This window comes from Ostrinia furnacalis, unplaced genomic scaffold, assembly GCF_004193835.3.
Source record: "Ostrinia furnacalis isolate ACB-3 unplaced genomic scaffold, ASM419383v2 OfSCF2284, whole genome shotgun sequence".
NCBI classification, from domain to species: Eukaryota; Metazoa; Arthropoda; class Insecta; order Lepidoptera; family Crambidae; genus Ostrinia; species Ostrinia furnacalis.
The window spans coordinates 3,267-16,803 of NW_021132523.1; the positions used below are offsets into that span (position 1 = coordinate 3,267).

The 13,537-nt window shown below is 42.1% G+C and overlaps 1 protein-coding gene across 1 annotated transcript; it reads left to right on the forward strand.

Annotated features, from left to right (window-relative positions):
- Window positions 1-339: 339 nt before the first annotated feature.
- On the forward strand, window positions 340-12,410 carry LOC114354956 (plasma membrane calcium-transporting ATPase 3-like). The gene is made up of 11 exons (XM_028307576.1): window positions 340-348; window positions 784-1,022; window positions 2,113-2,275; window positions 2,820-2,921; window positions 3,710-3,889; window positions 5,061-5,255; window positions 6,118-6,324; window positions 7,020-7,218; window positions 9,035-9,246; window positions 11,030-11,181; window positions 12,224-12,410. Exons 1-11 carry the CDS (start codon window positions 340-342, stop codon window positions 12,393-12,395), a joined length of 1,830 nt encoding a protein of 609 aa, XP_028163377.1. The 3' UTR covers window positions 12,396-12,410.
- The last annotated feature ends 1,127 nt before the right edge of the window (window positions 12,411-13,537 follow it).

Consider the following 13,537-nt stretch of genomic DNA (forward strand, 5'->3'; position numbering starts at 1 on the left):
ATGAAATGAACCTTTGTACATATACTAAGGAGGTTATTGGCAAATTAATTAAATTTAGCCCGAGTCAATAATAACACTTGAAGATACTTAGGCTCAAAACTTTTCAGCCGCCCCTCGTACATTTAGATAACAACAATAAATAAATAGTGAGGGTTTATTGGGAAAAGAACGAATACGTAGTGTCAGTTTTAGGATCTATCAATTCCTCTTATGAAAAGTGAGACGCCGAAATAAGCGACAGAAATAGATAGACTTGAAAATAAAATAAATGATAGCGGCATGGAGAAGCTAAATACTGTTTAGATGTTTTTTTAAGTAACTTTATTTCATACATACATGATGTTACAAGTCACTGATTTGAGTATTCTCAAATGTTACGATACAACTCAGATTACAACTCTAGTGACAGATATAATGCTCTTATCCCAACGCTGGACTAACTTACCAGTCAAGGCACGAATCACATCTTTTCGATTTGAATTAACCTTGCTTTTAATATCATTCTTAAACTAATAAAAACTACACTAAGTGATGTGACTAAAACCTGCAGATCTAAAGAGTCCAAATTATTTAACCACGAGGCAACTAACTACAGTTGTTGCAATTCACGAAGGCGAGTGAGCTTTACATGTTTGGTGGCTCGCTGTTCGTTTTTCAAAAGTTTTGATAGACATACAGTATCGTTATGTACATGTACAGGTACACACACTAGTAAAGCTCACTCGCCTTCGTGAGTTGCAAGCACTATAACTTCATAACTGATAGCGAAATATTTTCCCGCAGCCTGGCCTAGACCCAACAGCACCCACTATGCAAGTGGGCAACAAGACTGAGTGCTCCCTCCTCGGCTTCGTGCTGGCCCTAGGACAGAGCTACGACGCCATCCGCGAGCGCCAGCCCGAGGAGTCTCTGACGCGCGTGTACACCTTCAACTCCGTGCGCAAGAGCATGTCCACCGTGATCCCGTACAAGGGCGGCTACCGGCTGTATACTAAGGGCGCCTCCGAGATCGTGCTCAAGAAGTGAGTCCATATCCCAAGTGTTACTAGATGGATCTAGATGAAACGGCTCCAGAACAGTCCGGAGTATACCAGCTACCCCCTGTACAAATTTCATCCAGGTAGTCCTACCAGTTCAGGAGATATAGCGCCACCAAAAAGTAAGTTTCAGACGCCATTTACTCCAAAAATCCTAGGATGGATAGAGCTACAAGTGTGTCAAGTCATTCCAGCCTACACTAGCTGTGCCCCCACCAAATACCATTTCGATAGGTTATCTAGTTCCAAAGATAAAGTATCCCCAATGTGCAGTCGAAATCGGACTGTACCAGTATGTTGCAAAATCGCTCTTATTGCAACTGCTTAAGACGCACTAGCTCTAGGACAGAGCTACGACGCCATCCGCGAGCGCCAGCCCGAGGAGTCTCTGACGCGCGTGTACACCTTCAACTCCGTGCGCAAGAGCATGTCCACCGTGATCCCGTACAAGGGCGGCTACCGGCTCTACACTAAGGGCGCCTCCGAGATCGTGCTCAAGAAGTGAGTCTTTATCCCAAGTTTTGCTTGACAGATCTAGGTGAAACGGCTCCAGAACTGTCCGGAGTATACCAGCTACCCCGTTTACAAATTTCATCCAGGTAGTCCTACCAGTTCAAGAGATATTGCGCCACCAAAAAGTAAGTTTCTGGCGTCATTTACACCAAGAACCCTATGATGGATCGAGCTACAATTGTGTCAAATGATTCTAGACAGTATTAACTGTGCAGTATCAAACATCCAGTTAGATATTGCCACCAAAACGGTGGCCAAAGTCATTTATGTCAAGAACTTTCGAACTGCTAATCGCAACAATTATAGCATGAACTCAAAACTATACTGTCCCCCGCTCGGTTCAAAGCGTCTGATGATTAGCGTCCAACGGATTGCGACTCATCATCAGACATCATAAAACCAGACAGGTAACGCGAAGCTGACCAGTATCATTTTTCTGGGCTGGAATCTCATACATCATGTAACTCCATCTACTTTCGTTAGTTGTATATCTAGTCCAGTCTGGACATCATAATCCTCCAAATAGACATTGAATATTAACATTAAACTCTTTTACCAACAGATGTGCATTCATATACGGCCACGAAGGGCGCTTGGAAAAGTTCACGCGCGACATGCAAGAACGGCTGGTACGGCAAGTCATCGAGCCGATGGCCTGCGATGGGCTGAGGACGCTGTCCATCGCGTTCAGAGACTTCGTGCCGGGGAAGGCGGAGATTAACCAGGTAAAAACACACTTTGCACGTAATAAAAATAGCCTGTAGCCTTATTCTCGTAACAAAACTTCAACGACAACAAATCGCTGACTTGCGATCCTATCGAAATGAACCTTAAGAACAGTTTTTCAATGGGACGACGTAACAAAACTTTAATGACAACAAAATGCCGACTTTGTTAAAATACGTGAATTAGGCCACTGGACAGATGTGGACTATCCACGAGATACTTTTTCTCCATCAATTTAGATAGATCCCTGTGCAACATAAAATGCACAAAGAGGACTAAAAGTGCCACATACAAAATTCCTCTGTGGATAAAATAACAAACCTTAACAAATACCTAAAGCTTTCTATAAATGTCTGAAAGTATGACAGGTGTTTCTGTTCTGTTCTATCAAGAATAGATCAGTAGACGCAAACAGGTGACATGTCCCTATTTTAATATTTATTTATTTTAGATATTGCGGATATACATGTCTCAGATACTTCTAAAAGCTTTATTTTAAATTCAACAATTTGTGTCATAGTAACGTATTGCGTTTGTTCACAGGTGCACATAGACCAAGAGCCAAACTGGGACGACGAAGACAATATTGTGAATAACTTGACCTGCCTATGCGTTGTTGGTATCGAGGATCCTGTCAGACCAGAGGTAAAAAACTACACCACAGTTACTATATTTAATCTATGGGGGCCATAACTTTAATGAGCCGTAGACGTTTAACTTTACATAAGGATGTTCAATTCTTTAAGCATTAGATCACATATTACTATACTAATTTTACCTATAACTTTCATCATCTTTAGTTTAGTAAAGGTGGTGTTTTTAACAAGGGCTCTTAGGGGATCCTTTTAGAAGTGTAATCTCTAAGGATGATGAAGCTGTAGGCTCTTAAAAAGATGATTTAAATAGATCATGATATTTTTATTTATTTATTTATTTATTTATTTATTTATTCAGAAACTCAACAGCTGTTTTACAATATTCATGTTAGTTTGATGAGCATTAAATCTAAGCCAATTAAAGAGTTTCCTAGCTGCTTAAATAAGTTCGTACATTATTACATTTTATCAGGTAATGAGTACCAGGTAATGAGTACCAATAAGCGCTGCATCCTCGTATTTTTTCTCTGATTACCCCTCATGGGCCACCAAATTATGTTTCGTAGAACATAATGGTGCCATTAAATTATAACACTTTTTATGGTTTTACAAATATATTACCATGACAGTTCAGTACAATAGAAAAAGCAAGAGTGAAAAACAAAAGAAGCCTTATAAAAATTAAAACTAAAACGTCGCGCCGCATGAATAGTGCAAAGAGGTTGAACGCCGCAAACAAACATATTCTATGAAAAGTATAGAACGCTTATTCCAACATGTTATCCTTCTTTGTTATTTTAAACCTTGTTCCCCAACTAATAAGACTCCATTCACCAGGTACCAGAAGCGATCAGGAAATGCCAAAAGGCTGGTATCACCGTCCGAATGGTGACTGGCGATAACGTCAACACGGCGCGCTCCATAGCTGTCAAGTGCGGCATCCTCAAGCCCACCGACGACTTCCTAATCCTGGAGGGCAAGGAGTTCAACAGGCGGATCCGGGATACCAACGGCGAGGTGAGAATTTAATATAATTATACTTAATATGTTCTCATAACATGGTTAAGTAAAATTTTTGAAAGAAAGAAAGAAAGAAAATTGTTTATTTGGTTCAAACATAGTAATGTTACACAATTTGGTTGATAATTATAGATAAATTGTTGAACCAAAATGGCTCCTACTCAGCTTGTATCATATTCCGTAAAGAACATGATGCTGGTATTCTGTAGGAACCATTTTGAAAAGAGCGTCACCAGGGACGCAATAAACATTGGCATTTCACCATAAACATTAATAAACTTTTACATAAAAATGTAACACTTAACAATATGAAATAAAATCTACTCTTTATTGCTTAAAAAATACCTAGACTTTTCTCTCTTAGGTGAGCATGTGAGCGTGTTGTGTACTATGAGTGTATTAGTGTGAGTGTGTGTGAAGCAGGCAGAAAATAATAACAATAATAATATCTACAAACATTACTTTAAAGCTACTTAAACACCGGATATCTGGTCATTGAAAATAAACTTCTTTAAACTACATAATTAAGTAATTATTACTTTCCATTTGTACCTATAATACAAAGTTATTAAATATTTATTTACTGTCAACAGTGGCATCTCAAACTAAATTCAAAATAATCTGAAAAAAATCGAATTGCCTAAGGCGGGAAATACTACAAATTTATCCTGTCCCATGGGAAATGACTTGACAGTCTATGGACTTTTTTGATTTGGATACTCTTTCAGCTTTAAATGGGTAGAAATAGTGAACATTTTAGAAACTGATTTCGCCACCGAGATTTAAAATACACACAGCGCCATCTCTTGGTAGCGTATGGCACCATTTTGTAAGCCATTTGCTACAGCATTATGTAATGATGATGGCTAAGAACAATGCCATCCATCTCTTATTGCGCTTTGAACTTTAATTGCAGCATGCTGTTGATGATACTGCCATCAAACACAAAATCAAAATTATCTTTATTCATGTAGACTAATTAAATTAGTACTTACAAATCGTCAAATGCTCATAAAGAGCCTATAGATGTCTCATTCTTTTTTGCCCTGCCAGCGCTTCGAGACAAACATTTGGCAAGTGCTGAGAAAAAGCGCCGCAGCAAACTCAATCATTCCCAAAACAATGCCATCTATCGACAACAATAAACACTAACTCCTTCCATTCACAGGTTCAACAGCATCTGCTAGACAAAGTATGGCCGAAGCTGCGCGTGCTAGCGCGGTCGTCGCCCACAGACAAATACACACTGGTCAAAGGCATGATCGAGTCGAAGGCATTCGATACGCGCGAGGTGGTGGCGGTAACTGGGGACGGGACCAACGATGGGCCGGCGTTGAAGAAGGCCGACGTGGGATTCGCTATGGTAAGGGATATGGAGTTTTATTGGCTTAGACTTAAGGTGTAGATTGTCGTAGTTAGAAGGATCACCCCCATTTTTCTCGTGGATATTGTAAATGGCGACTAAGAGGCCTCGCCAATTAGCTAGTATGAAAGGTGTAGATAAAGTCCTCCATTTGCTTCTCGTAAATATAAGGGGACATGACCCTCTTATGCAATGGAAACCAAATGACCTGTACCTCTAGTACGAAAAACTTTCGAGTTCGTTTCGTTGCGTATTCAAAGTGTCATCGAAAAATTTTGTATGAAAAATTAAACAGCGCCCCCTAGGGCGGCTATAATATAGGGGGCGCTGTTTAATTTTTCATACAAAATTTTTCGATGACACTTTGAATACGCAACGAAACGAACTCGAAAGTTTTTCCTACTAGAGGTACAGATGATGTATTTGTGTGACGTTCTATTGGCCACTTTTCTTTCTTTCCATCATAGTCTAATCATCATGATATCATCATCTTAGCCACTGTCGTGGACGTCCACTGCTGCACCATAGGTCTCCCGTAATGATTTCCAGATTGGCCGGTTGGTAGCACTTTCCTGCTACCTTTATGAGGTCGTCTGTCCACCTTGTGGGCAGATGACCCACGCTGCGTTTGCAATATCTGTCATTGTCATCATCATCATATTAGCCACAGGTCGTCCACTGCTGAACATAGGCCTCTCCCAATTTATAGGCAATGAATGATCCCAATGATTTACAGATTGACTGGTTGGCAACCAGCGCTTTCCTGCTACCTTTATCGTCCGTCCGCCTTGTGGGTTGACGACCAACGATGTGGTTGCCATATCTATCAAAGTTTTCGCCATTAATTCAATCTATCCCCTAGGGTATCGCCGGTACCGACGTGGCCAAAGAGGCGTCCGACATCATCCTAACCGACGACAACTTCTCATCGATCGTGAAGGCTGTGATGTGGGGCCGCAACGTTTACGATTCCATCGCCAAGTTCCTGCAGTTCCAGCTGACAGTTAACGTCGTGGCTGTGATCGTGGCCTTCATTGGCGCTTGCGCGATACAGGACAGTCCTCTAAAGGTAGCGTATTCTTCTATTTATTGAAGCTTTTTTTAATTTAATTGAAATATAAGACTTTATCAGGACTCTCCCATTTTGTGACGGTGGGAAGTCGATATTTTGTTTCGAACTCCTTGTTTTCTGATTAAATTCTTTGCGGGTTCCAAGACAGTATGCTTTCCCGCCGGACTACTCTAAACTTCATTGGTTGATTTTCATTAGAGGATAAGCCATCCTGACTAAACAGAAGTGGTGGGATAAGTCCCATATTGTAAACAAGGTACGCCTAGAGACCCAAGTAATTGGGAGTTAAAACAATAGCACAGAACAACAACCACTTGGAAATAATTAGCCATTACCCTCAATATTCGGATATGAATTAGGCAATGCGCCCTTAGAAATTGCGTAAACGTAGACACTTTTGTGTCCTGTTGTTTCCACTTAACACCATACAGCGACTTGTGATAGAGTGCTGTTGCTGTAACAATAGAGTCCAGTAGCTTTTCTTGAAGTTGCAACAGACATTCATTTCCAAAACGTTTCTTGTCTCCAATATAATTTGTTCTAAAGCCTGGTCCGTGAGCACGTAGAATTTTGTCCAATGACCCCAAGTTACCCATCCTTATCGCTCGCTAATAAGGATGGGTAGCTTGGGGTCATTGGACAAAATTCTACGTGCTCACGGACCAGGCTTTACAATCATAACCTCTCCACAGGCGGTACAAATGTTATGGGTGAACCTGATCATGGACACATTAGCCTCGCTGGCTCTAGCGACCGAAATGCCGACGCCGGACCTGCTGCAGCGGAAGCCTTACGGGCGCACCAAGCCGCTCATCTCGCGTACCATGATGAAGAACATCCTTGGACAAGCGCTGTACCAGCTGTTCATCATCTTCTCGCTGCTGTTTGTGGGTGAGCATTGGTTGGTTAAGGCTGACCTGACCTGAAATGCTAGTGGGTGAGCATTGGTTGATTAAGGCTGACCTGACCTGTAATGCTAGTGGGTGAGCATTGGTTATGTGTGACCTGACCTGAAGTGACCTGACCGGCCCCAGAACGTGATGAAAAAGATCCTTGGGCAAGCGCTGTACCAGCTGTTCATCATCTTCTCATTGCTGTTTGTGGGTGAGCATTGCTTGATTAAGGCTGACCTGACCTGAAATACCGTCATTGACTTTAGCGACTGAGGTGCCGACCCTGGACCGTGATTTAGATCCTCGGGCAAACCTGAAATGCTAGCGTCATTGGCTCTAGCGACCGATGCCGGTCCGGATCGTGATGAAGAAGATCCTTGGGCAGGCGCTGTACCAGCTGTTCATCATCTTCTCGCTGCTGTTTGTGGGTGAGCATTGGTTATGGGTGACCTGGTCATGGACACGCTAGCGTCATTGGCTCTAGCGACTGAGGTGCCGAATCCGTACCATGATGAAGAAGATCCTTGGGCAAGCGCTGTACCAGCTGTTCATCATCTTCTCGCTGCTGTTTGTGGGTGAGCATTGGTTATGGGTGACCTGGTCATAGACACATTAGCCTCGCTGGCTCTAGCAACTGAGGTGCCGACCCTGGACCGTGATTTAGATCCTCAGGCAAGTGCTGTACCAGCTGTTCATCATCTTCTCGCTGCTGTTTGTGGGTGAGCATTGGTTGGTTAAGGCTGACCTGACCTGAAATAGCGTCATTGGCTCTAGCGACTGAGGTGCCGACCCTGGACCGTGATTTAGNAGACACATTAGCCTCGCTGGCTCTAGCAACTGAGGTGCCGACCCTGGACCGTGATTTAGATCCTCAGGCAAGTGCTGTACCAGCTGTTCATCATCTTCTCGCTGCTGTTTGTGGGTGAGCATTGGTTGGTTAAGGCTGACCTGACCTGAAATAGCGTCATTGGCTCTAGCGACTGAGGTGCCGACCCTGGACCGTGATTTAGTTCCTCGGGCAAGTGCTATACCAGCTGTTCATCATTTTCTCGCTGCTGTTTGTGGGTGAGCATTAGTTATGGGTGACCTGGTCATGGACACACTAGCGTCGTAAGCTCTAACGACTGAGGTGCCGAATCTGTACCATGATGAAGAACATCCTCGGCCAGGCGCTGTATCAGCTGTTCATCATTTTCTCGCTGCTGTTTGTAGGTGAGCAAGTCGATAGCGATAAGTAGTTTGAGAACTCTCCCATAGATATCTAGAAAGATGCCAACTAATTCCTTTTTTGCAATAAACGATTTTGTATTATTTATTTATTTAAATAATGCGCCGAGTTCGGAACTTAGTGTCGCATTAGAAATTTTCACACACAAAGTAATCAAAATAAAAACAATACGTCGCGAAGAGTGTCATGTACGTATTGCATTCAGTGCTACTATTCGTTCGCATACCAGGTTGCAAGTAATGTCCGACGTACGTACAAAAACACTGTGTGCGCAGTTCAACGTTCGAATAATCTTTAGTACTACGCAAGCAGTGTATAGTTCCTAAATACTGAACTGTCCTATCCATGACATTGACAGTGGGGCGCCACCGTCAATACCGGATCGCTGGTTCCGATTTTTGCCATGTTGGAAACCATATAGTTGAACGATGGTAGCGCCCCCTGTCTTTGAGTTTGGTAGGACAGTTCAGTGTGGGTCATCTATAAACTATTAGTGTAACTGTTCAACGATACGAACTCGAAAGTCTTTTGTAATAGGTCTACTGGTGCCCTGATGATGATGATGATGATGATGACTCTTCCACAGGCGACAGACTGCTCAACATCCCGTCAGGCCGCGGACAGCAGCTGGGCACGGAGCCGACGCAACACTTCACCATCATCTTCAACACCTTCGTCATGATGACGCTTTTCAACGAGATCAACGCGCGCAAGATCCACGGCCAGAGGAACGTTTTCCAGGGACTGTTCACTAATCCGATATTCTACTCTATATGGATCGGCACTGCGCTTTCGCAGGTATGTGGAATGTTTTATTTTACTGTATATTATACATACATAGGTTTTCTAATAAGTGCCACTTGTGGTCTAAACTGAATAAATATTTTTGATTTTGATTAATTGCGTTCACCAGTTGACGCAGGGATAGGATCTTACTCAGTGGCGCCAAACAATTGCAAATTTTAATGCTATAGTCCCCCTATAGCTTCAACGTACACCCGTTGGCACCATTGTCTTAGCTACAAGCAGGTGACAGAATCTTATTCGCCTGTGGCGGCATCTGGTGAGTGCAATAAAGGAAAATATCGTACCACCAATTTTTTCGTTGATTTTGAACCTTATTTCATCTGCGATTAACTAAGACATAAGTACAGAGGACTTCACTTAAAGTTGAACAACTTACCTAACATCAAGATATTATTTTCTAGAAGTCGAGGTAGATAGGAGGCTACCAGTGGCACCTTATCCTCTCGCATTAAGGTCCAAAATCAATTAAACTTTACCTTCCAGGTGGTAATAGTCCAGTTCGGCGGCATGGCGTTCAGCACGGCCTGGCTTTCGATAGACCAGGGGCTGTGGTATCTATGAGTCTGCGGCAAAACACTATTTTTAACCGCCTCTGTGGTCTAGTGGTAAGACCACCTGCTTCAGACGCAGAGGTCCCGGGTTCGATTCCCAGTGGGGGCAGATTTTTCTGTTCGGTTTGGTTGGTGGTAGGGCTTGTTCTAAGCCCGCCTGGCTAGCTACCACCATCTTACCTAAGTCTGTCGCCATAACAACAATGTTAACAGCATTGTTGTGTTCCGGCAGTTAGAGATAAGATAGCCAGTTCCTCCGTGGTTGAGGATTCCGGGTGAAGCTCGCTTCCACCTTCGGCCTGATCGTCACTTACCATCAGGTGAGATACAGGCCAAGAGCTTCCTCGTTGTGGATAAAAAAAAAAAAAACCTTAACGTTAGTCCAAAATCAATCGCATCAAACTTGATCGGTATATTTATCCACAACTTATCTTCCAGGTGGTAATAGTCCAGTTCAGTGGCATGGCAGTGTCTATGATGCCTGTTCTTCATCGACAACCTTATTGTCTTGTCTTAAGATCCAAAATCAATTAAACTTTACCTTCCAGGTGGTAATAGTCCACGGCCGGCCTCTCGATAGACCAGGGGCTGTGGTGCCTATGAGTCTGCGGCAAAACATTATGTTGAACCATATCATCTTGTCTTAGAGTCCAAAATCAATCGCATCAAACTTGANCTTCCTCGTTGTGGATAAAAAAAAAAAAAACCTTAACGTTAGTCCAAAATCAATCGCATCAAACTTGATCGGTATATTTATCCACAACTTATCTTCCAGGTGGTAATAGTCCAGTTCAGTGGCATGGCAGTGTCTATGATGCCTGTTCTTCATCGACAACCTTATTGTCTTGTCTTAAGATCCAAAATCAATTAAACTTTACCTTCCAGGTGGTAATAGTCCACGGCCGGCCTCTCGATAGACCAGGGGCTGTGGTGCCTATGAGTCTGCGGCAAAACATTATGTTGAACCATATCATCTTGTCTTAGAGTCCAAAATCAATCGCATCAAACTTGATCGGTATATTTATCCACAACTTATCTTCCAGGTGGTAATAGTCCAGTTCGGCGGCATGGCATTCAGCACGGCCGGCCTCTCGATAGACCAGTGGCTGTGATGCTTGTTCTTCTGCGCCAAAACATTATTTTGAACCTTATCGTCTTGTCTTAGGGTCCAAAATGAAATAATCGGATAGATGCTGTATATTTATCCACAACTTATTTTCCAGGTGGTAATAGTCCAGTTCGGCGGCATGGCGTTCAGCACGGCCGGCCTCTCGATAGACCAGTGGCTGTGGTGCCTGTTCTTTGGCGCTGGCACGCTCGTGTGGGGGCAGCTCGTCACCACGGTGCCCACGCGCAAGATACCCAAGACACTCACGTGAGTAACTTACAAGTGGCTGATAAGTGCCTGATAGTTTATCAGGAACTTATCTGGCAGGTAAACTGCTAGTTTTGGTGTCTTTCTCTCTTTTAAACCATTTGCTTATAATAATGAAGTCCCTGACAAATTATAAGGAACTTATCTGACAGATAAACTGCAACTTGGTGTAACAAGTCTCGAATAAATCTCCAGCAATCTTTATTTGTTAGATGACGTAATACAGGGTGTTAGGTAAATGGGTATATGAGCCGACACTAGCCCATGTTAACATTGCATATAAATGGTATGGTGAAGTCAGAAAATTGATATATCATCATTTTAATTATTTTAATTTTTAATTATTTTCATACAAATCTGATTTTGTAAATTTTATTTTGTATGAACATTTAAAAAATTTATGATGATATCAAATTTCTGACTTCACCGTACCATTTATATGCATAATATGTTAACATGGGCTAGTGTCGGCTCATATACCCATTTACCTAACACCCTGTATGTCAAACCTACATAATATCTAATTCAAGTTGAGTTAACTTCACATGAAATAGGTAATTCGTGAGCAGGTGATATACTCGTAATTATGAAAACCTCTTAGTTAGGTAATTTTTCTTATATTCCCGTTTCCACTGGCAAGAGGCATAGCATAGCCATAAAAAACCCCATATAAAACACTCTGGCCGCCCATTTCCAGTTGGGGCCGCGGCCAGCCGGACCCCGAGACGATCCAGCCGGGGCCGGACTACGACACTTTAAAATCTTTCAATATGTTTGAAACTAAAGCCCGGTCCGTGAGCACGTAGAATCCCGTCCAATGACCCCAAGCTACCCATCCCTATCGCTCGTAAGTATGTTGCTGTCGCGCTCGCACACTCACTGCGGGCGCCCGTCGCACAGTCGCGACAGCAACATAATAACGCGCGAGCGATAGGGATGGCTAGCTTGGGGTCATTGGACGGGATTCTACGTGCTCACGGACCAGGCTTTAGCCTTTTGCAAATAAAAACCCTTATATCACACTCTGGCCGCCCATTTCCAGTTGGGGCCGCGGCCAGCCGGACCCCGAGACGATCCAGCCGGGGCCGGACTACGACGCGGACCTGGACAAGAAGCCGCGCGCCGGCCAGATCCTGTGGATCCGGGGCCTCACGAGGCTGCAGACGCAGGTATGCTCGCGCCGCACACGCGCGCACACACACGCACGCACGTAGGCGGTGGGCGTGGCTAGAGATGTTTGAATTTAGATCGGAGATTTGAATTTAATTTTGGAATGATATGTTTTTAAATGAAGTTTAAACTTTTTTTTGGAGACTGCATTTGTTTTTATGATCCTTATTTGAATTTAGAATGGGATCTTTTAGTATGAGCTTGCTCTTCCGGGTAATTTTGATAACCAAAATTACCCGGGTGCACACTATTTTAAATTAGTGAATCCGAATACATATTCTGAATCTTATTAAACTCAAAGATATTAATTATTAATCACGAGTTTACAAAAATATTTTTGAAAACGAACAAGTCATTTTAAAATGACTGAATATTGAAAGCCTGATAAGTTCATAACAAAAACTAAGTTTAATAGAACTTTGTATTGCAATTAGTTTTAAGCAGTTAAGTGTGTTTGAAACGACTACCTGTAGTATTAATTAATAGAAACATAGAAATTAAATCAATCCTAGCCACGCCCATCTGATTATAAGGACAAACAAATCTATGAAACTTCGATTTTAGAATAACTACATTTTACTAAAAGCTCAAATCTTTGCTCAAATATTTTTAAAAATATATTTTGTTTGTCCTATACGGGGTTTATGTTTACACACAAAGCCTTTTATAATATTTTAAAAGTAACAAAGCTTTTAAAATGTTGTTCAGGTTGCGGGGTCTATGTTTTATTTGTCACATGATTTGTGGGTTTAATCGTGTGTCAAATAAATGTGTGATTTGGGAATATGTCAGGGTACACACAATATTCAGTTATTTAACGATATTGGTAGGTACATCGTTATTTAACGGAATCGGGTACAATACAAATTCAGATCTGGTAATTATCAGATTTGGGTTTTAGAATATTTTGGTAAATAAAAGTCGTGGGAAAGTAAATAATTAATGCTCAATGAAACATTTAAGACTGATTCTAGTATTATTAGAATATTTCACGACTTTTAATTGCTACTGGGATTGTTGACAGCTTTCACAAAAAGTATTTTTCATTCTGGCAACACAGTTTTTTCTTCTTTATCTGTGAAAGCTGGCAACATTTCCATCATAGATAACATCATGAAGTAAACGCGGCTGTGATTCCAAGACTGATAAACAATCATGATGCTATACTATGATATTTATAAGGGAA

Coding starts and splice junctions, on each gene's coding strand:
- LOC114354956 (XM_028307576.1), top strand. Junction 5,256..6,117: donor CCGACGTGGGATTCGCTATG/GTAAGGGATATG, acceptor TCTATCCCCTAG/GGTATCGCCGGTACCGACGT. Junction 9,247..11,029: donor TCGGCACTGCGCTTTCGCAG/GTATGTGGAATG, acceptor CTTATTTTCCAG/GTGGTAATAGTCCAGTTCGG.